Source organism: Magnolia sinica, chromosome 17 (genome assembly GCF_029962835.1).
Source record: "Magnolia sinica isolate HGM2019 chromosome 17, MsV1, whole genome shotgun sequence".
Classification (NCBI taxonomy): domain Eukaryota; kingdom Viridiplantae; phylum Streptophyta; class Magnoliopsida; order Magnoliales; family Magnoliaceae; genus Magnolia; species Magnolia sinica.
The window spans coordinates 12,125,545-12,146,585 of NC_080589.1; the positions used below are offsets into that span (position 1 = coordinate 12,125,545).

General features: G+C 42.4%; 1 protein-coding gene across 1 annotated transcript; it reads right to left on the minus strand.

The window, feature by feature from the left end:
- Positions 1 to 1,788: 1,788 nt before the first annotated feature.
- Positions 1,789 to 2,133, minus strand: LOC131230418 (protein RALF-like 1). The gene has a single exon (XM_058226344.1). It carries the CDS (start codon positions 2,131 to 2,133, stop codon positions 1,789 to 1,791), a length of 345 nt encoding a protein of 114 aa, XP_058082327.1.
- Positions 2,134 to 21,041: the final 18,908 nt, after the last annotated feature.

Genomic DNA, 21,041 nt, shown 5'->3' on the forward strand with positions numbered 1-21,041 from the left:
TACCTTTAAATGCAGGTGATCATTTCTCATTGAAGGCATTCAAACAGTACTAATGAAGAATCCCATGTTAGACATGGACAGCTATCCATAGGCATATTTATACGTGTGAAATTGGCACATGTGTGGGACATCTGAACGGTTGGTTGATAAAGTGTTGACTTTGTCAAGGTTCCCACATGCACAATTCAAGATGATCCGCTCATCAGATCGATCACACGTGTAATGTAGACCTTAATTTCTTGAATTCAATCATCATTGGATTTAGGGCTGGCAATGGACCCGGCGGCTCGGCCGGCCCTTTTAGGACTGGGTCTTGGACCCCTGAATGCAGCCCAAGAGCTGGGCCAGGCTTCAAATCCAAGCCATCCCGTTTGCCTGATTCAATCATCAAGTGGGCCATTCTTCTACGAAAAGAAAGGAGCAATTAAAGGGGGAAGGACGCCTTAGTGGCTGTTACCCTTACCATGGGGCCCACCCTGATGATGTTTTGTATATCCATGCCGTCCATCTGTTTTTCAAGCCCATTTTAGGATATGGTCCTAAAAATTAAACAGATCCTAATCTCAGGTATATCACACCACATGAAACAGTGGTTTTTCACTGGTGATTGAACCCCTACCATTAAAAACTACCCAACGTCCACCGTAAGCATATCCGTAATGTTTATTTACCATCCAACCCATTGATAAGGTCAACCAGGCTTGGATGAAAGGAAAATAAAACTATAGCTTGATCCAAACCTTTCGTGGCCTAAAATTTTTTCTAATGATCATTTACCACCTTTTCCCGTGGTGTGGTCCACAGGAGATTTAAATCTGCTTAAGTTTTGGCCTAACATCTTAAAATGATCCGAAGAAATGGATGGGCGGCGTGGATACATAATACAGTCATCAAGGTCGGCCCCAAACGGTAAGGGTAACACCTAATCCACTCTCAATTAAAAGACACCTATGGGTGGTTCCCATTCGCCTATTTAGGTTTCGTTTTGATGATCCGACCGTTTATACGATGAGACCTGTATTTTTAAGATTGAACTAATTTCAAACCTTTGATTATTTAAAATTTTCCTTTCGGGGCCCAACCTAATCAAGCTATCTTTAGGCTAATTAGGGTGAGGGTGCGGCCGGCTCTGGGGCTTATGAGACTAGGGTCAGTCTAGGGTCGACCTTAACTTGATTTAGCCTGGCCCATTCTCACACTTAAATCAACCTTCAGGTCTTCGTCATCATCATGGCACCTTCTCGAACTACAATATCCAAGAGGAAAATCAAAAGCTAAAAATTAAAGTGGACCACCAACATAAAAGTAAAATACAGCATCATCGATACCAAAATACAACAAAACCTACCAAACATCACCAAAATAAAATCCACATTTATGTTCTAAAATGATGTTTTACACAATATTTCATGCTTTATTTCAATATCTATTGTCTCTAAATCCCCAAATTCCCATACCAACATTAGAAAAAACAAAAAAAACAAAAAAAAAAAAAAAAAACAACTTTCCACAATCTATGACACTTCCAAGGAAAAAAATCAAACATGTAAAAATTCAATGTTTTACATAAACATATACTTAATAACAACATACACATCCAATATTTCTTCAAAACAAGAAACTAGTAATCTCCATGCCATGATACCATGACACTCCAAAATACGTAACGTATCGGTACTATACCCATGTGTCGATATGCCGGTATTTGAATATAAAAGGCGTATTCGCTCCATATTTGAGTAGTTATCATGGTATCAAAGCGGTTCATTTGTATCAAAAACCACATAGCTAGCTCCGGCACTGTGTGATTTGGCTGCAACCACGGGTATATGGGTTCGCCTGAGCCCCTGGCCGGCAATTGTAGTAAGACGCGCCAGCCCGTGAGCACGGCACACTGTCGCGTTTGAGCGCTTCGTAGCTTATGTACTGGCTCGTGGCGAGGATGCGGCGGTTGATCTCGGAATCCATGGAGAATTCGGCGGCGGATTCGCAATCGGCGATCGACCCATGACAGGTGGGCCTTTGTGGGACCCAGCCCAATTGGTGGTCACCTGCATTAACGTTGCATGATGAGATTATGCAAAGGAGGATTGAGATGGAGAGGATGAAATGGAGAGGTGAAGAAATCTCCATGTTGTTGTTGTTTCTCTCTATCTCTCTTTGGCTATATTGCAACAGGAAGCATGTAGGGAGGATTGAATGGATGTGTATGTTATAAGGTAGGAGGGTGTACGGAAATAACCTTTATTTTGTTGAGAATTACAGGAATGCCACTTGACTTGATTGGATTTACAACTAGTGATATAATAAGGAGGGGCCCTTATGTGAGTTTTGTACAGTTTTAAAAATGGTGGTGACTCATTCTATTCACATGGGTACTGAGGTAGGAGCCATCCAAACCATCAAACTTATGGGTTTGATTATGGATAGAGCATATGATTATTTTCAAGCAATCCTAACCATCCAATTAATGGATATCAAATGGAAGGTTAAAAATAAAATAGTGAGTGGTTCAGATTGATGGGAAAATTCAGGTGGTTCATGTTATCCATTACCGGTCGGGTCAGTGATTTGGACAGTGTGGATTGTTGTACAACTATGCCATGGGTACGGTTGAAGAGTCTGCACCATTTTTTAAATTGTGGGAAACTAACATGGCAGCACGGAGCTTGTTAGGGTATCAAGTAGATTAAGGTGTATGGGAGAAGGGTTACCGTCAGATTGTGACTTTTTAGAGGAATTAGGTGGTAGGTCTGATTCGCTGGTCGAGGAATGGACCTGATTGAAGGCCCACGGATCCATTTTATAGCCATTACAGGATGGGCCCCACACCCCTCATCGGCCAGATTTTGATGATACCAAGTGTCCATTTTTATTAACTGATATGTATCAACGGCCAGATTTTGATGATACCAAGTGTCCATTTTTATTAACTGATATGTATCAACGGCCAGATTTTGATGATACCAAGTGTCCATTTGCTTACACTCGTTGTTATGGTTGGATAGAATCTTTTCAACGTGTCGATCCAGCGGAAGCCCATCTTCATGGGGTGCGGATTAGGTGAGTCCGGAGTAACAGCTCATGGGTGAGTTCCTGACTGTGGGGCCCACCTCAATGTATATGTTATATATCCACGCCGTCCATCCGTTTTTCCAGGTTATTTTAAGGAAATGTTACAAAAAATGAAGCAGACCCAAATCTCAATTGGACCACACCATAGGAAAAAGTGTTGACTGATCATTAAAAACTTTTTGTGGGCCATAAAAGTTTTGGACCAAGCTGATATTTGTTTTTTCCCTTCATCTAGGTCCGTCTAACAATTTCAACAGATTGGATGGCAAATAAACATTACGGTGGACTGTAGAAATTTTTTAATAGTGGTCCACCTGTTATGTGGTGGACCAATCTGTTATGCGGTCCACTTGAGATTTGTACCTGATTTAGTTTTGATATCATGTACTATAATAAGCTGGCAAAACAGATATAGAACAAATACATCAAGGTGGCCCCACTGTCACTAAGCTCTTAGGACCCATTTGGCCACCTGCATTAGGTGGGATTAAGCTGGATGGAATTGATGAAAAAGTAGCATTAAATGCATGTGTAAGGTATTATCTCTAGATTGGGTGTATCCCATGCTTTTTAATGCCATATTTGGAAGATATGGGAGTAACTTCTATCCAGCAGGATTGGAGCCAAATCTTGTTTGGGAAAGATAAATCATGGGATTGCAAATGTATAAATCATTTTTATATATTTTTTTGTGTCACCATCGAGGTGGGCTCCATTTGGACAATCCCCCCGTTCACCAAGTATGTTAGCTCGAGCGGGTCTTATGGATCCTAACTTTGACTGGTTTGGATGATGAGGGACTGCACAGAGAGCCTTGAAAGGTTTCAATAGCAGGAGTTCATTTCCCTCTGTGTGGCCACTTGAAACTCGAATCTGCCTCATTTTTTTGCCCATGGCCTAAAATGATATAGAGAAACTGGTGTACAGTGTGGATATATCATATACATCATGGTGGGGTCACGAGTGGGACACTCCACCCCACCTCCGCGAGCAGTGACGTGAGTGGGTCTTACCAACCCACCGTCACTTATAGTGTAGTCCACTGATGGTTGGATCAGCTTGATTTTTGGTTCCAGTGGTCAAAATAACCTAATTAAAGAAGTAAATGGTATAGATTTAACAGCTACTTCATTATGGGTCCCATAAGTAAAAACCCACTATAAAATTCTATGCATGTGAGTGTGAGGTATGAGTTTTTCGGTCTCTATGGCCCACCTAGGATGAAGATAGACTTCATTTTTGGGTTTTAAGGATAAAAAGAATGGAAAATTGGATGGATAGCTTGGATGAAACATACAGATCAAGTTGGGACCCATGAGTAAAGGCCCCTTCCCTTACAACTTGCAGAGGTGGGATTCGGAGAATCAATTAGGGATGGCAAAATCCCACCCATAACCACGGTGTTTGGGCACCAATCTCAAAATAATTTTCATCCTCCATTCCAAATATGTCAACCAGTTGTATTAGAAGGGATGGTATTTGAGATTATGAATACCATCCCATCTAATACCACCTAATACACCTGGCGAAACAGGCCCTTAGTGGGACCCGCATAACCTGTAGCTAACCTACACCCTATCTTGATAAGCATCAGTGGCTCTTTTAATAACATGTGACAAACGTCCATTACTTATGAGATGCATGGGGGCATCTGTTCGTCGCTTGGGCGCGGATTGGATACTGACAAGGTCAGTAGCCAAGTCGCTACTGAAGTGACGTCACTAAGCTATGTGGACCCTACAACGATGCATGTGTTGTATCCATACCGTCCAACCATTTTTAGAGATAGTTTTATGGCATTACAAAGAGAATTAGATAAATCTAAATTTCAAGTGGACCCCAACTAGAAAATAGTGGGGACAGTGACATCCACCGTTCAAAACTTCTTAGGGGCCGCAGTAGTTTTCGATCGAGCTGATAATTTTTATTTTCACTTCGTCTATCTCTGTTAACTTATGAATAGGTTGGATCTCAAAAATACATCACAGCGGGCTCTATAAATGTTTCAACGGTGGGTGTGACTGCTCCCACGGATTTCTATAGTGGGTCCACTTGAAATTTAGATCTATCTCATTCTTTTGTAATGATATAACGATTTCAACAAATGGTTGGATGACATGGATACAACACATGCATCATGGTGGGGTCCACAGAGCTTGGTGACGTCACTTCAGTGGTGGAACGGATTGGCTACTCTCCGACACCAGCCATTGGCTGATGGTCGGTGCTCTGCGGGGCCCACCATGATGTATTTGTGTCATCCATGCCGTCCATATATTTTTATATATCATTTTATGACATGATAAAAAAAAATGAATATGTCCCAATCTCAAGTGAACCACATTACAAGAAACAATATTAAATGAATTTTGACCATTAAAAACGTTTTGGGGTCATAAAAATTTTGAATTAAGCTGATATTTATTTTTTCCCTTCATCTGGGTATTTATGACCAAATCAACCGATTGGATATCAAATAAACAGTACAGTAGGCCTCAGGAGGATTTTAATGGTGAATATCCATTCATTATTTTTCTCCTGTGGTGGGGCCTAAGAGTTATATCCCTATAATTTTTTTATCAAACCATAAAATGATCTGTAAAAATGGATGAATGGAATGGATGAAACACGTACATCATGGTGGGTCCCACAGAGCACCGACCACCAGCCAAGGGGCTGGTGTCAGGGGGAGTAGCCAATCCGTCTCCACTTCTGTGGGGATTTGGCTACTGAACTTGTCAGTATCCAATCCGCACCCTCGTCGCTTAAACATGCGTAGTGGCACATGTGGTGTATGCATGCATGCCTATTGGCACATGTGTCACGTGTAAGGATCTTAAAGACATATAAAACACATGTCAATTAATCAAACAAACGTTAGGTCAAGTTTCGCTTGAATACGTCCCTATAGATCGGTGTAAATCCACCGTACAAGTTAAAAACTCGTCGTATGAACGGTTTGGATCATTGGAAGACGGTTCCGATCGATCAAAATTCAGTATGTCGATTTTCTAGCAAAGCTCTTGAAGACAGTTTTCTATGGTAGATTTTGGGGACGTGGATTGGATACTCACCGTGCCAATCGCAACGTTAGTACTTGTTAGTGCTCCGTGGGACCCACTATGTATTTTATCTGGGCTGTCCATGCATTTCAAAAATGAGGCAGATCCAAATCTCAGGTTGGCCATACCATAAGAAAGAGTGGTGATTGAAGACCACCTTTAAAACTTCCCAAGGCTACTGTAATGTTTATTTGACATCCAACATATTAAGTAAATAACATTGACTTAGATCCAGTAACTTTGTAGCTAGAGCTGAGCATTGAGCCGAGTTAGACCGAGTTAGGTCTGAGTCAACTCGATCGGATTTTGAAATAGGCCTGACTCGAACTTGATCTAACTTGATACTAAGTCCAGCATGCCTGACTCGATTTGAGCTTGGTCTGGCTTGAACTTATCCAGACTGAGTTCAATCCGGTCAGAAGTGCTAAGTCAGGTCGATTTAGCATCAAGTCGGATTGAGAGATGAGGGAGGGAGGGAGGGAGGGAGTGGAGAGGAGAGAGAGGAGGAGGATGAGAGTGATGGTGGTGGGTGGTTGTCGGGCTTGGAAGAGGAGAAGGATGAGGGAGGGAGAGAGAGAGGTTAGGATCAGGCCGAGTCAAGTTTCGGATTGAGTTGAGTCTAACCAGATCAAATTTTGGTCGAGTTATTAGGTAACTTGAACTCGACTCGGTTTGAGTTCGAATTGAGTAAAAATTACTCGATTAGGGTCGAACCGGATCGGACTGAGTCGGACGAATCAAGTTAGTTGGATCGGATTGTCCTGTGTCCACCTCTATTGTGTCCACCTCTATTCGTGGCCTCAAAAAAGTTTCATAAGGCTAGTGTTCAATCAATGTTTCTTGTGGTGTGGTCCATGTGAGATTTGAATTTGCTTCATTTTTTAGGCTCATGCTATATAAAGATATGCAAAATTAAATGGACCATGTGGATAAAAGTCATTCATCATGTTGGGGCCCATAGAGCACCGACTAGCTGTGAGTGTAAGACCCCGGATGCACCAAGGTGAGTGGGACTCTTGATTGTGGGGTCCACTGTTATGTATGTGATTATATCCATGTTTTTAAAATTTTGTGCCCGCAATTTTTGTCCTATTACGGACAGTTATACCTCATACGTGACCCTATAAAGTTCATTTTAAAGCATGATCTAAATAAATAAATAGTTCCAAATCTCAGGTGGACCACAGTACATGAAGCAACGGTGATTGACCATTAAAAGCTTCTTGTAAGCTACCAAAGCTTTGTATCAAGATAATATTTATGTGGTCTCTTTATATAAGTGTTTCTTATGGTGTTTTTTAATGGTGGGGATTCAATCACGAGTGTTTCTTATGGTGTGGTCCACCTAAGATTTGAGTCAGCTTCATTTTTGGGATCATGACCTGAAATGATCTTTCAAAATGGTTGGACGGTGTAGATTTAAGGAATATAGATCAATGTTAGCCCCACAATCAGGGGTCCCACTTACCTCGGTGTATCTGGGTCTCACCTAATCCGCTCCCATGGCGAGCTGGGTCAGCGGGCAAGCCGCGTTCATTAAAAATGCCAGGGTTAGTATAATATCGTAAATTGGAGAGAAATGGAGGGTACAATTGGAAGTTGACTGGGCAATTATTTTATTGAATATTAAAAAATAAAAATAAAAGTTAGTAAGGACGGCAGGACAGTGTGGCTCCGTCACCGTTAGAAGACATCGTAACGGCGTTTTCCGTTCCCCGAGAGGGGACGCGAGAGTGCTAATCATTTTTATTTTTGGTTTCTACAATCGTGTTGGTAAGTGATCTAGACCGTTGGTCTGTTAGGCCTCAAGTTGGATGGTCGATAACCCATAAATCTCCTGATGGGTCAATCCCAGCCTTTCGATCTGTGGCCCAGAAAATGGACGCTAAGAAAAGAAATACGTCTAGGATGCTCGTTAAATTAGAAAAAGGAAATCTATCACATACAGCCGGCTGTATGTTAATTTAGTATGCAGCCCCACTTCCTGACAATTTTCTCAATTTTATCGAACATCTGGTCCGTGTAAACAGTGGGTCCCATGATGATGATCATTGGGCACTGAAAACAGGTCGATCTGCTCATTAGAAAGTCCACGTGGCTGAAATCAATCATCGTCCGTTCATCTAAGTCAGCGCACGTAATGGCCCATCTAACGTGTAACTATCGTTTACATAGCTCGAGGGTTCTGCACAATGTTGGTGGGTAGGAATATGGCTCTATTCACTAGGTTGCGTCTAGTCATCCACCGTTGCACTTGTGCAGAACGATCTGGACCGTCCAAATTGTATACATCGAAATTACAATGATAAGACCATCTTAACCTCTTCATTTGGTCGTTTGAAGTTGGATCCTTACCCCGTCCGCTTCGTTTATCGAGATGTTGAGAAGATGGGCCCCACCATGGAAAGAAATGCGTCGAACTCTTCAAAACTGGAGGATCCTAACCATGTGCAACTTTCTGGACCGTAGCTTTTTTATCATATATGTGTAGGCCACTGATTGGAGGGTTAGGATCTTCCAACATGATAGAGTTTCGGGGAATCCACCAAGATGGGGATCATCAGATCAACGGCCTGGATCCACTAATATGTAACATGTATGTACAGACTACGGAGTCGGAGAGAGAGTTAGGACTCTCTTCGTGTGATAACTGGTGGTGCCTTTAACGCCGTTAGCCACGTCAGCAACAAAGCATGCAACGCACGTTGGCGTTTGGCGTTGTGCCGGTGCCCACCGCATTTAAATACATGTGTTTTCACCATTTCTTAGGACGTGACCATTTGTCGACCATACACGTGGCAAAAATCTACTTTAAGTATATATTCCAGACATTCAATCTTGTGGGCCTTCAAGTGATCTGAGCATATCAAAGCATCCCAACCGTTCAATCAATAGCACAATTACACTGTTAAGAGGAAAATGATCCGCTGTCCCCGCGAATACCAGACGGTTATGATGGAACTACCTTCAGATCAGAATTATTTTTCTAATATAGACTATATATAGTGGGTCCCACTTTCTGAACGGTTTAGATTGATGTGAAAATAACTCAACTGGGTGGTCAACGAGTCACTATCGTCTACAAAATGGTGCTCGACGCACATATATTCCGCAGTCGAAGCCGTTTGCGCGACCTTGAAAACCATCCATTTCTTCTTTATTTATTTATTTGTAAATATCGAAAATGATTCGGTAGATTGCCTAAAAACCGAAATATGGTAGACTCCTCTCTCCACCGTACACGTGGCAAGGTAACAATCCATCGGAACTGTCCGTATGGTGGGTAACCCATGGTGTAAGGAATACACGTACCTGACAGTCATATTCTTCCCGTTTTCGTACTTATCCTTACTAAATATCCACCGTTAAACATCTTCACATGAAGGACACTAATCAGATGGATTGGATCATCTAATTGGGGTATTTTTATATATTATTTCGATTCAAAGTAGGGGATTTTAGATCAACGGTCCCGATTCATAGTTCTCCCTGCCATCGGTAGGGTAAGAGAGTTAAATCCTTATCATTACCCTTGTTGCCCTAGACGCGTGGACGATCATATTATCGATCTGGACCGTCCATTAGGTTTGACCAACTTTTCATTAGGCCGAAATAGAAATTTCACGCGAACGTGGTCATCCGATCAATACCATAAAAATGGACGGTTGGGATCAATGGTCCAGTACTTTCAAGGCTAGCATCCTCCAATCAATTTGAGTTTTTTAATGGTATCCCCTAAAAAGTGTGGAGAACCTGATGAACGGACAAGATCGATTATTTGACAATCCACGTGTCACAAAGATTTACAGAATTGCCCCTTCACATTTCCAACAGGAAAAGTTTGAACTACGGCCTGACAATCACACTGATTGAATATCCTAACCGTCCAGCGTGATGATCATAAAAAAGTAAAGGGAATAATCTGATGGTTGAGATAGTTACACATCATACTCCATCCACAATGGAGCCCACAATTTGGACGGTTGAAAAATAGCAGGCATGTGTCGAAGTGCAATGAGATCGGCCGCGTGTAGCTCCCAAAAACTCGTCCTACATGCATGGAACTCGTACACCAAATCTACACCGTTCATCGCCTTACCCCTAACATGGTTGGTCCGTAGATAAAATCACTATACTGATCAGATGGCCCTGTCCAATTAGATCCCTCTAATCAGACGGGTTCGATCATCCTGTCATTGCAATTTTAGGCTATGAAACCGACAAAACACAGGGCTCGCCTGATGAACGGTTCAGATCTGAGAAACAATGCTGTGCGATCAAATCTAACGGACGATTACGTCCACCCTACCTTTCCATTTCATGGTACTGCCCTCTCTCTGGAGTACAATTTCCATGGTGACATATCAATCACAACCGTCCATGTAATTTAGCCTATCATGGATAGCCCCTGATTTTAAAACCACGCCTATTGAACGCTCTAGGAATCGGCTAGGATCGTGCGGCCCATTTATTTTTGAACTATCGCCCATCAATGGTAGGGGAAACTAGATGGACCGTCCTGATTAAAATTCAACCCTGCCACGTGTAATGTCGAAAGAAATCTCTACAATATACGGTTCTCCGGAATTCTACCATACCATTTCCATTATTTAAAATGACAGACTTATACTACAATTTCCAAACTGCTCCAACGGTTCCAGAGACTGACCATTTCAAAACCTACCCAACCAAAAAAAATAAAATAAAAAATAATAATAATAAAATACTAAAAATAAAAAAAAAAATTAGTAAAATTGCGTGAGTGCAAACCCTTGTCATTTCAAAATCATCATGGGCCCACTTTTTTAGGTGTGGACTTCTAATGTTAATTGAAAAGATCAACCGTTGAATACTTAGATCGTAAAAAAAATGAAGGGATTGACAAATTCCACACGCGTGGAGCCCTGGTCATCCACATGCCGGCACATGTGATAATCTGGAGCACACGTATGATACCTGAGATTTCCATCTGGTTGGAGCAATAGGTAGATCTTCTGTCTCAAAATTCAGGTGGGCCAATCACGTACCTGATTAAAATAAATTTTTACATCCGTCCATTTGTTTTGCATGTGGTGGCCCACCTGAGGAGTAGAATGGCCTAATTTTTAGGTTGGAAGATCTAAACAGTGCAACCCACCTGATGGAAAGGTCCGATCATGCACATGTGTCCGAGATTGACACGTGTGACCGATTGTGGATGGGCAATGCTCCCCCACGCGCATGAGCACAGCAAGCCTTTTGGATTCAAACGAGGTTTACTAATTCCACGTGCGTGTATAAGGGAGATTATCTACACGCCACCACATGTCTACACTTGGTATTCGAGTGGAAGATCTAAGCCGTCCATCATGTGGTTTACACTGTTTAGATTTCTACATATGAGAATAAGGTTGGTGCACTGATCAGGACGGCTCACGGATTTTGAAACAAATGCGTCCCTTCTAAGATGTCCATTAGTTTGAGACATTGTGGCCCATATTAAAAAGAGTGATTGTTGAATTAGGGTGTCTGGAAATGGGGCCCACTTATTGGACGGCTTGGATTTTGCAAGAATGTGCCATGTTGGCACGTGTGGCGGAGCATGCCTGGGCTGCCTTATCACGCGAGTGGGATTAGCCGGAAAAAAAAGAAAAGAAAAGGGGTTAGTATAAAATAATTGCAAATGCCTCCCTTCCTTTTTCGAGTTTTTGTAAAATATCCCCCTCTGATTTGTAGATTTTTTGCAAGATACTCCGGCACAAGAAGCTACCATTTATTTTCATTGTTATCTACGTAAAAAACCATTTTACATGTCTAGAGCTATACTTTCCATCTAAGGTGGGGCCCACCAATTGCAATTCCATGCCGTGAATACTGGTAAGGATTTGCGCTTGCATGCTACATATACAAATTAGGCAGAGCGTATGATAGCCGGGCCCACCACTTGTTAACAACAAAATGCAGCTTGATCAGATGAAGTAGAGGATTTGAGAATCGTGCCCTTTGCAACTTACACGGTATTCTTGCCATTTGAAAAGAAAAACTTGTTAACACCATAACGTGGAGGGGAGGTATTTACAATTATCTGGATTAAAGGGGTGGTTTTCACAATTTTCTTCAATGAGAGCGAGGTGTTTACAATTATTCCGATAAAGGATTTACCGCTCAGTGAGCCATGCAAATCGCGTTGGTTTTTGGCGACAAAATCGGACGCGGATTAGCTAGCGAGACTTGTTACTGAAGTGACGTCACCAACTTATATGGGCCCCACCATGATGTATGTTTTGCATCCACACCGTCCATCCATTTGGAGAGATCATATCAGGGGTGATGCAAAATGAGTCAGATCCAAAAGTCGAGATGACCCCACCACAGAAAACAGTGGGGAGAGTGACGCCCACCGTTAAAAAGTTCTAAATGCCACAAAAGTTTTCGATCAAGCTAATATTACTATTTTCCCTTCTTTCATGTCTGCGTCAACACATGAACAGTTTGGATCTCAAATAAACATCATGGTGGACCTTCAGAAAGTTTCAACAGTGGCCGTCACTCTCCCCACTGTTTTATGTGGTGGGGTCCACCCCAGACTTGGATCTGCCTCATTCTTTGGACCATTCCCTAAAATGATCTCTACAAATGTATGGACAGTGTGGATACAATACATACATCATGGTGGGGCCCACAGAACTTGGAGACGTCACTTCAGTAGCGAGTCAGCTGCTAAACCCGTGGGTATCCAATCCGCGTCCAAATCGGTACATGGCAAGTGGAGGAGGTTCACCTGGTGCTCCCATTAGTACTCCACCGTACAAATGGCAAGTGGAGGAGGTGAATTGGACCATTCACCTGGTGCTCCCATCATGCACTGTTGAGAGTTTTCTCCCACCAAATAATAGATTTGTTTTTAAAATTCAAATTTTGCATAGAAAATTCAAAAAATTCATTTTTTTTACTTCAAAATAAATTTGAAAATTTGTGAAAGATATAATTTTTATTTATCTCCAAATCATTTAAAGATGAGAGATTTATTGGATTAACCTTTTGATAACTTATTTGGAAAAGAGGGAGAGAGAGTTTGGAATTGCGTATTCCAATGCTCACACACGCACGCTCGTGAAGGTGTGGGCAGCGATGCGATGTGGCTGTAGAGGAGTTAGTGGCACACTTCGCACATGCGCATCGTGTTGCGAGCAGTCGCTCTCTCGTGACCTAATGTGAACCATCATGAGACGGTGTGAGAGATGCAAAGTGTGAAAAGGCCAACTTACATAGTTTTTATAAAATGGTCAAATCTGTCCGTTGTAGAGAACAACTATAAATTGATGCTGATTAATGCCCACGATCCGAAAGTAGACAACCATTTAATGATCTAAACAGTCAAATCATTAGTCTAACGGTCTCAAAAATCTCGATTGATGATCCAACAGTCTGAAACATTTAGATTAGTGAGCTAACAGTCAAAAATATTTTTACAATATTCTGATCATTGATAGCCTCAAGTGCAACGGTCCATTCACCCCATCTATATAAACCGGACCCCTCATGTCCATATTAATAATCAGAAATCCAATTAATCTTCTTTACAAGAATAAATCTTTTTCTTTTCTTTAACAAGTTAGTAACATACAAAATTCTCGAACCCATTGGGTCTTGAGTCTGATTACTCACTGAGTATGTCAAAGACAGTGACTATGTTAGCCGAGTTCTTAAGTTGGTCTCTTCATGATTGCTGCATACAGGTGAATTACATTTTAAGGACAACGATTCTCTAACCCGATTCAAAACAATTTTTCTGATTTAATTTTTTGGTATTCAAATTCTTTATTTCGGAATATTTTTTCAACAATCTTAAAGCATAATTCCTAAATGGACATAGAAAGCGTTGCATTAATCAAATTGATGAACTAGGACTTAATTAAGCTTGACCGGTTCGGCGGTACCAACTTCACCAGGTAGCAAGATAAGCCGAAGTTCATTCTCACCACTCTGAAGATCTACTACATTTTGGACCAGAACCTACCACTATTTCTAGAAGTAACAAACAATGACTCACAAAACAGATTGTTAAAGAACCAAGCGTTAAGAAGATGAGTTGCGGTGTTGTGGTCACACCGTAAACGCCATTTCTGACTGTTTATATGACTTGTACACAAACATCTTTGGCTAAAGAAATCTGGAACAAGCTGGACTTTAAGTACAGGGTTGAAGAAAAGAGAATGAAGAAATTCTTAATTGCCAAGTACTTCGGTTTCACAATGGTAGATAATAAGTCTCTACTAGCACAAATTCAAAAATTATAATTGAAAATAAAGGCCTTAAAAATAGACATCCCTGAATCCTTTCAAGTTGGGGCCATAATAGCTAAAGTTGCCTCCAAGCTGGAAAGATTATAAGAAGAAACTATCGTATAAATTTGAAGAATTTACCTTGAAACAAATTCAAAAGCATTTCCAGATTAAGGAGGAAACTCGTAACAGACAAATCTATGTATGACATGACAAATATGCCTTCAAGACTGTAACGCCCTGAAAATCGGGGGTCAAGCAGAAGTTCAACTCCCGAGTTCCAACGCATCACTTATGCAACATGAATAATGATAATTAAATGTTATCCGTGTTAGTGCACTAAACATGAGTGAGATTATACCAAATCAGCATATCATACCCTAGAGACAGTTAAATTACGCAAGCGGAAGACCATGATAGGTATGTATAAAACATATAAGTGGTGGTGCGTCTCCAGAGTATAATCATGTTCCAGGTTAAACAATTATATGTATCATTTCAAAATACAAAATATCAAAATGTGTAGGTTCGTCTATATCATGAAATCCATATAGCCCCGACGATCAGAATGCAGCCTACATGAACCCGCCAGAATACTGCATATACGAGAACTCCTCCTCCTCGTCGTAAAAATCAGGCTCCGCTTCATAAGCTGCGTCATCATCTGCAACTAAGACAGAGTCTGGTTGGTGTTTTAAAACACCGTTCCAGAGTGGGAGTGAGTGATCAACTCAGTGAAACTATAAGGCAAAGGTTAATATATTATCAATTCAGTCAAGCAGTAATGATAAAGCAATACAGCAATCATGTCCTAGATTATTCTTGTTAATGCAAGAATGGTATGGGATAATGATGCATGCCCTCGCCTACACTCCCTTAGCGACTTCATCTCACGTTCGCACATGGCATCCTTCCAAAACGTGCGCTTCCTCGCAAAAGCACATGCAATGCAGTGCATGATCGTGTTAGCCAATATTTAATTAGGTTTATTCATACATTTACCCAAACATTGATCCATCTAGTGTCATCAATCCTAGTTAATCACATACGAAGAACAATTTCAGGTAACTATGGAGCGGCTCGTCACCTCAGTGCAGGCCTAGTTTATACTCGAGGTCACTACGGAAAAGCTCGTCGCCTTAACGTAGTCTTAGAGTATACTCGAGGTCACTATGGGCTCGTCACCTGATCGTAGGCCGACAGCTTGAATACAGTGTCTCATACCACCGTATTCGGCTCACGAGTCTGAGTTGCTTATTAGACACTACAGGGAGGCTCGTCGCCCCAGCGTAAACCGATAACTCGACCACGGTGTCCCATACCACCATGCCCGGCTCATGAGTCTTAACGGATCGAGGTACCAAGGTTAAACGGGCCTTTCGCTAGTAAGTTTGGTACTTTATATTCAAGTAGCAGCGTCCATACATGGTAAACATACATTGGGCCAATCAGGTTACTTGACAAGCTGACTGGTACGAGCGTACGTTGACTTGATCGATATGGAATACGTAAGCATTCCGCGTGGCTTAACCACTGTCGACAAACAGCGTACGACTCGAATTCATCAAGCGTATCCGTTGTGGCTAACCAGTATAGCCACTGATTGTAAACCATTACCGATTGCCTGGACTACATCGTAGTCCCAATTACACTCCAACCAATAACATCCACATGTGATATTCCAAGACAGCATGTGACAACCAAATCTAAACATAAATCTCATTCGAGCATTTCAACAAACACGTACCACACATGTCATCATACATAAGCATTCATCTGTAAATCACATAGTAGTAAGATAGGTTGCATAAAGGAAACTATAACTATATATAAGAGAATTGAGAATCCTATCTCAACACCTTCAGTAAGTACATTACATCAAGCATTTTCTCATTCAGGCATTTTATCAAACACTTAGACCACACGTATTGCATACAGGTAATAAATTCATTAAAAACACATACTATAGCTAGTCCTTTCACAAGATCTCCAAATCTATTGGCATCCGGCAGTTTCGTTAAGATATCGACAAGTTGTCACTCAGTAGGCACATGATCCAATATTATTACATTTTCCTCTACAAGCTTATGTATAAAATGGTGTCAGATGTCCATGTGCTTTGTTTTTGAATGTTAAATTAGATTTTTTGAAATGTTAATAGCACTAGTGTTATCGCAAATCATTGTAGATTGATCAACCTCATACTCTAGCAAAATTTGCTTCATCCAAAGAAGTCGTACGCAACAACTACCAGCTACAATATATTCGGCCTTGTCTGTATACAAAGATATCAAGTTTTGCTTCTTGTTATGCCAAGGCACTAGACAATTGCCAATGTAAAAACAACCACCGCTAGTTGATTTTTCATCATCAATATTTCCGGTCAGTCGGTACTTGAATTCCCACCATTTCTGATGGCATGGACCACTTGAGTTTTGTATCTGCATGATTTTTCACATCCGGTCCTAACATGGGCTGGTCAATCGATGAACACGGAGCGGATAGAATAAAGACATCACTGTGTGACCCACGGAGCTTAGGATTATCGGCGATTCATGAAAGTGGCGTCCTATCATATCATGCGTATCATGATAGCCCTTAGCCCCCCCATCCATTGAGGCAGTCTATTCTGCAGTTAAAGATATCCCTGCTGATGGGGCCCCCGGGCCAGACGGTTTCTCTGGGTCTTTCTTTTCCACATCTTGGGATATAATTGTTGTGGATATTCATAAGGTTGTGGTGTTCTTCTTTCAAGGTGGGAAGCTGCCCAGGGCAATGACCACTTCCCTGATTTGTTTGATCCTCACGACGACCTCTCCCAAGGGGTTCTTGGACTTTCGTCCGATAAGCCTCTGTAACTGCATCTATAAGATTTTGTCCAAGATCATTGCAGCTAGACTCAGTCTGATTCTCCCATCCATCATCTCCCCAGAGCAGGGGCCTTCATCCAAGGTAGAGCGATCTCGGAAAACATCGCTTTAGCGCAGGAGCTTTTCAGAGAGATTAACAAAAAGGTTAGGGGAGGGAATGTTGTTCTAAAGCTCGATATGGAGAATGCATATGATAAGGTGGAGTGGGATTTTCTTAAGAAGGTTTTACTTTGTTTCGGGTTTAGCCAGGGGTGGGTCGAGCTAGTGAAAAAATGCTGGAACAATTGTTGGTTTTCTGTTCTTGTAGATGGTGTGGCGGCAGGTTTCTTTAAATCTACCCGCGGTCTCAGGTAAGGTGATCCCCTGTCCCCGAGTCTCTTCATTATCTCTGCGGAGGTCCTAAGCAGGGGGCTGAAAAGGCTAGTCAAGCGGGGTGTTTGCCAACCTTTCAAGCTAAGGAGAAGCTACCCCTTACTCTCCCATCTCCTATACGCAGATGTAACGCCCTGGGAATCGGGGGTCGCGCATCCGCTCAACTCCCGAGTTCCCGAGAGTCACTATTACAGATTTTCATTATTATGCATTTAATCTGTTTAAGTTGCGCAGCCTGAAATTCTCTGAACATGGAACATGAATGCCCAAGTCTGCTGAAATGGAAGAGGTCGATATATATATATATATATATATATATATATATATATATATATATATATATATATATATATATATATGTACAAGTCCAAAAGAATGTAAATGGGTCGCTCTAGGCGTTGCCCAGCAAAATCACAAAAAATGATAAGTCCAAAAAGAATGATGAGCGGAGTCCAACACGCAGCGTTCCAAATCCGTCTACTAAGCCGATGGGGAACCATCCATCAGCTGGAAGTAGGACAGCTCATCCTCCTCATCCAGGCACGCCTCGCTAGGCTTCTCCAATCCCGAGTCACCTGCATCTATGAAATGGTCTGGTTGGTGTTTTAAAACACCGCCCCAGAGTGGGAGTGAGTGATCAACTCAGTGGGTGCTATTAATCTTAAGTTATCACAGGCATCAATTTTAATAGGATCTTAATGAAAAGCAGACATTCACGTAAGTCTATGTAATCTTATTAATGCGCATGTGTGCAGCATGAAAATGATGCATGCCCTCACCACAACGCTCCCTGGTGCGACAACATCTAACAATCGCCAATGCCAACACTCTCTCAGTGCGACCTCGACTGCCGAGTCGCAACCTAACTAATGCGATGAAATGCGCTCGTGTTAGCCGAGTTATTAGTTAGGTCCATTCATCCAGCAGATTGGGGATTCTGGTACACCCCACGTATCAATGCCCTAAATTGGTTGCGAGACCAAGACCCCGCAATGCGTGAGGCCGAGGCCCCGCGGTCTGTGATCCCGTCGGATTCCTCATCCCCGACTTCAAGCACATGAGGAGTGTCAAGAGAAAGGGGATCGCTCGCGGTCACTACGGGGAGGCGCGGTACCCCAGCGTAGGCCGACAGCTCGGACACAGTGTCCCATTCCACCATGCCCGGCTCACGAGGCTGTGGACCAATTTCAAGTAGGTTGTCGATGAGCTACAACGGTTGTAGGGTGTCCCAGGTTCCATATAAGTGTGAGCAAACAGGGTTAACAATCAAGGTTGGTCAGATAGTAGGCTAGACCGCACGAGCCCAGGCAAGGGCATGGCGGAACGACATCGGGTGCAAGCAACCCATGTAGTCTGACTACAGTCGCCCACACGCTCTCGCCCAGATCCATGGGATTAGCCTCAAGGCGGTCCTACCAGCGAGACCGCCTTAACTCTCCTTGTTTTCTTGACCAACCCTAGGTTTTGGATGGTAGTTCACAATGTGTCAACGGACAGAGTCACCAACTAGTAAAAATCATAATCATGTTCTCACACCTCAATCATATAATTTAGATTCGTCTAATAAGCAAGTTAACACAATTTATGAGCAATGGTGCATGTGTTGTGTGTGTTGGTGAGGAAGTTGCTCACTTCCTACAACTCATAGAAACAACTACATGAGAATTAATAAGGCACACATACTATAAGGCATCATCATATGAGCAATCCAACATGTCATCCACAAGCGATAATCAAGTTTCAACAAGTCATGTGAGAAGCAAGAATAGCATCATGTGAGGAAATCAAATAAAACATACTATTCCATACCATTAAAATAGACATAAACTTCTAGGGTTTCTCTACACTCTCTAAATGCATCAATCAAGCAATCATAATCATTAAACTTATATTGAAATTGGTGCTAGGCCACCTAGGAGTAATAGTCCGCACCTATGGCTCGTTGGAGATTCGGGAAAACGCCCTAGGAAAGAGGGCTTCCGGGGCGATCGGTCGGAATCCCTAAACCAAGTTATTGTATGTTAGAATTCCAAACAAACCCACCTTTCTACATGGATTTCAAGAAGAATGGGTGAAAACCTTACCTAGGCAACCCACGGTCGATTGTAGAAGCCAAGGGGAAGAGTTTCTCCTTGTAAGAGAGGCAAGGAGTTGGAGGGGTTCGCTCACTTGGGGCCCCACCTTGATCTAGGGTCCACCTTGGATTTCCTTCTTCTCTATTTCTCCTCTTTACTCTCCTTTACTCTCCTTCTCTCTTGGTGGTTGTAGCAAATGGGAGAGAGATTTATGAGAGATAGGGTTTACTCCCTAGACTTGGGCCTTTTGGCCTTAAATTCCCTCAAATTTCCAAAATGGCCTACTAGGTCTCCCTTTTAGAGTTGGAGTGGCCCTAACACTCCTTTGGCCACCAAATTCGGTGGGTAGGTGCCCTACGGCCCGATTAGGGCCCGTGAAAAATTTGGGAATAAACGGATGGACGGTTGTGGGGTTTGAGTCAACGGTTTTGATCTTTAAAAGGTCCTGTGGGGTCTATTCTGGTGATTTGAGTAATTCTGGTAGTCCTCAGACTATGAAATTATTAGGATGGATGCCTCATGGCCCGATGAAGGGCCATGCAAAATTTGGGGACGATCGGACCTGGGATTTGATCGTACGGGTCCGATTTGTGATCGACGGTCACCGACCCACGATCGGGTCCCAGAGTTGGTGGATGGGTGCAGAAAAATCCATTAGACCTCCACCGTAAATATGGAAGAGATCCGATGGTCGGATAACCTGGAATCTTGGTTTCATTTGCAAGCGCCATATTTGGTCCTGGCATGGTTGGGGTGCATTTAGTCAGTGCCAGATCCCACTTCTAAGTGTCTGCCGGGTCCGCGATCCGCGATGGGCCACAAGCCCAGTGAGCTCTATGGTTCCCTAAATTATTAGATTTTTCTGACCTTTCGGCGTCGCGGTATAGCCCGTACGGGCTGTTGCTCAGTGCAAATGGTCATCCAGCTTAGCGGCCCGCACTTGGTCTTGCCATGGCCTGTCTGGTTTATTCTAACGGGCTAATTCTAGGTTAATTAGTTCATGGTATCCTTGCCACGAATGTTTTAAACGTTCGGTCCTGAGGGAAATCCTACGTGGACGCCTCAAGACACTGTACCGATTGGATGGGTTATTACAGCAGACAATATGTTGCTCTTCCTGAATGGTGGTTTATCATCCCTTAAAGCCTCCAAAGCATTCCTAGTCGCGTATCAGGCATCTTCGGGCCAACCTATCAATCTTCACAAGAGCAGTTTTTTCAGCTCGAACAGAATTTCGCCCTCCAGAATCCGGTCCATTGAGCGGCTGCTCGGGATTAGTAAATCTCCATCCACTCTATCTTATCTTGGTGTCCCCATCGCAGT

Bases quoted from the DNA above. Each gene is read 5' to 3' on its own strand.
- LOC131230418 (XM_058226344.1), bottom strand. From the start codon at position 2,133: ATGGAGATTTCTTCACCTCTCCATTTCATCCTCTCCATCTCAATCCTC.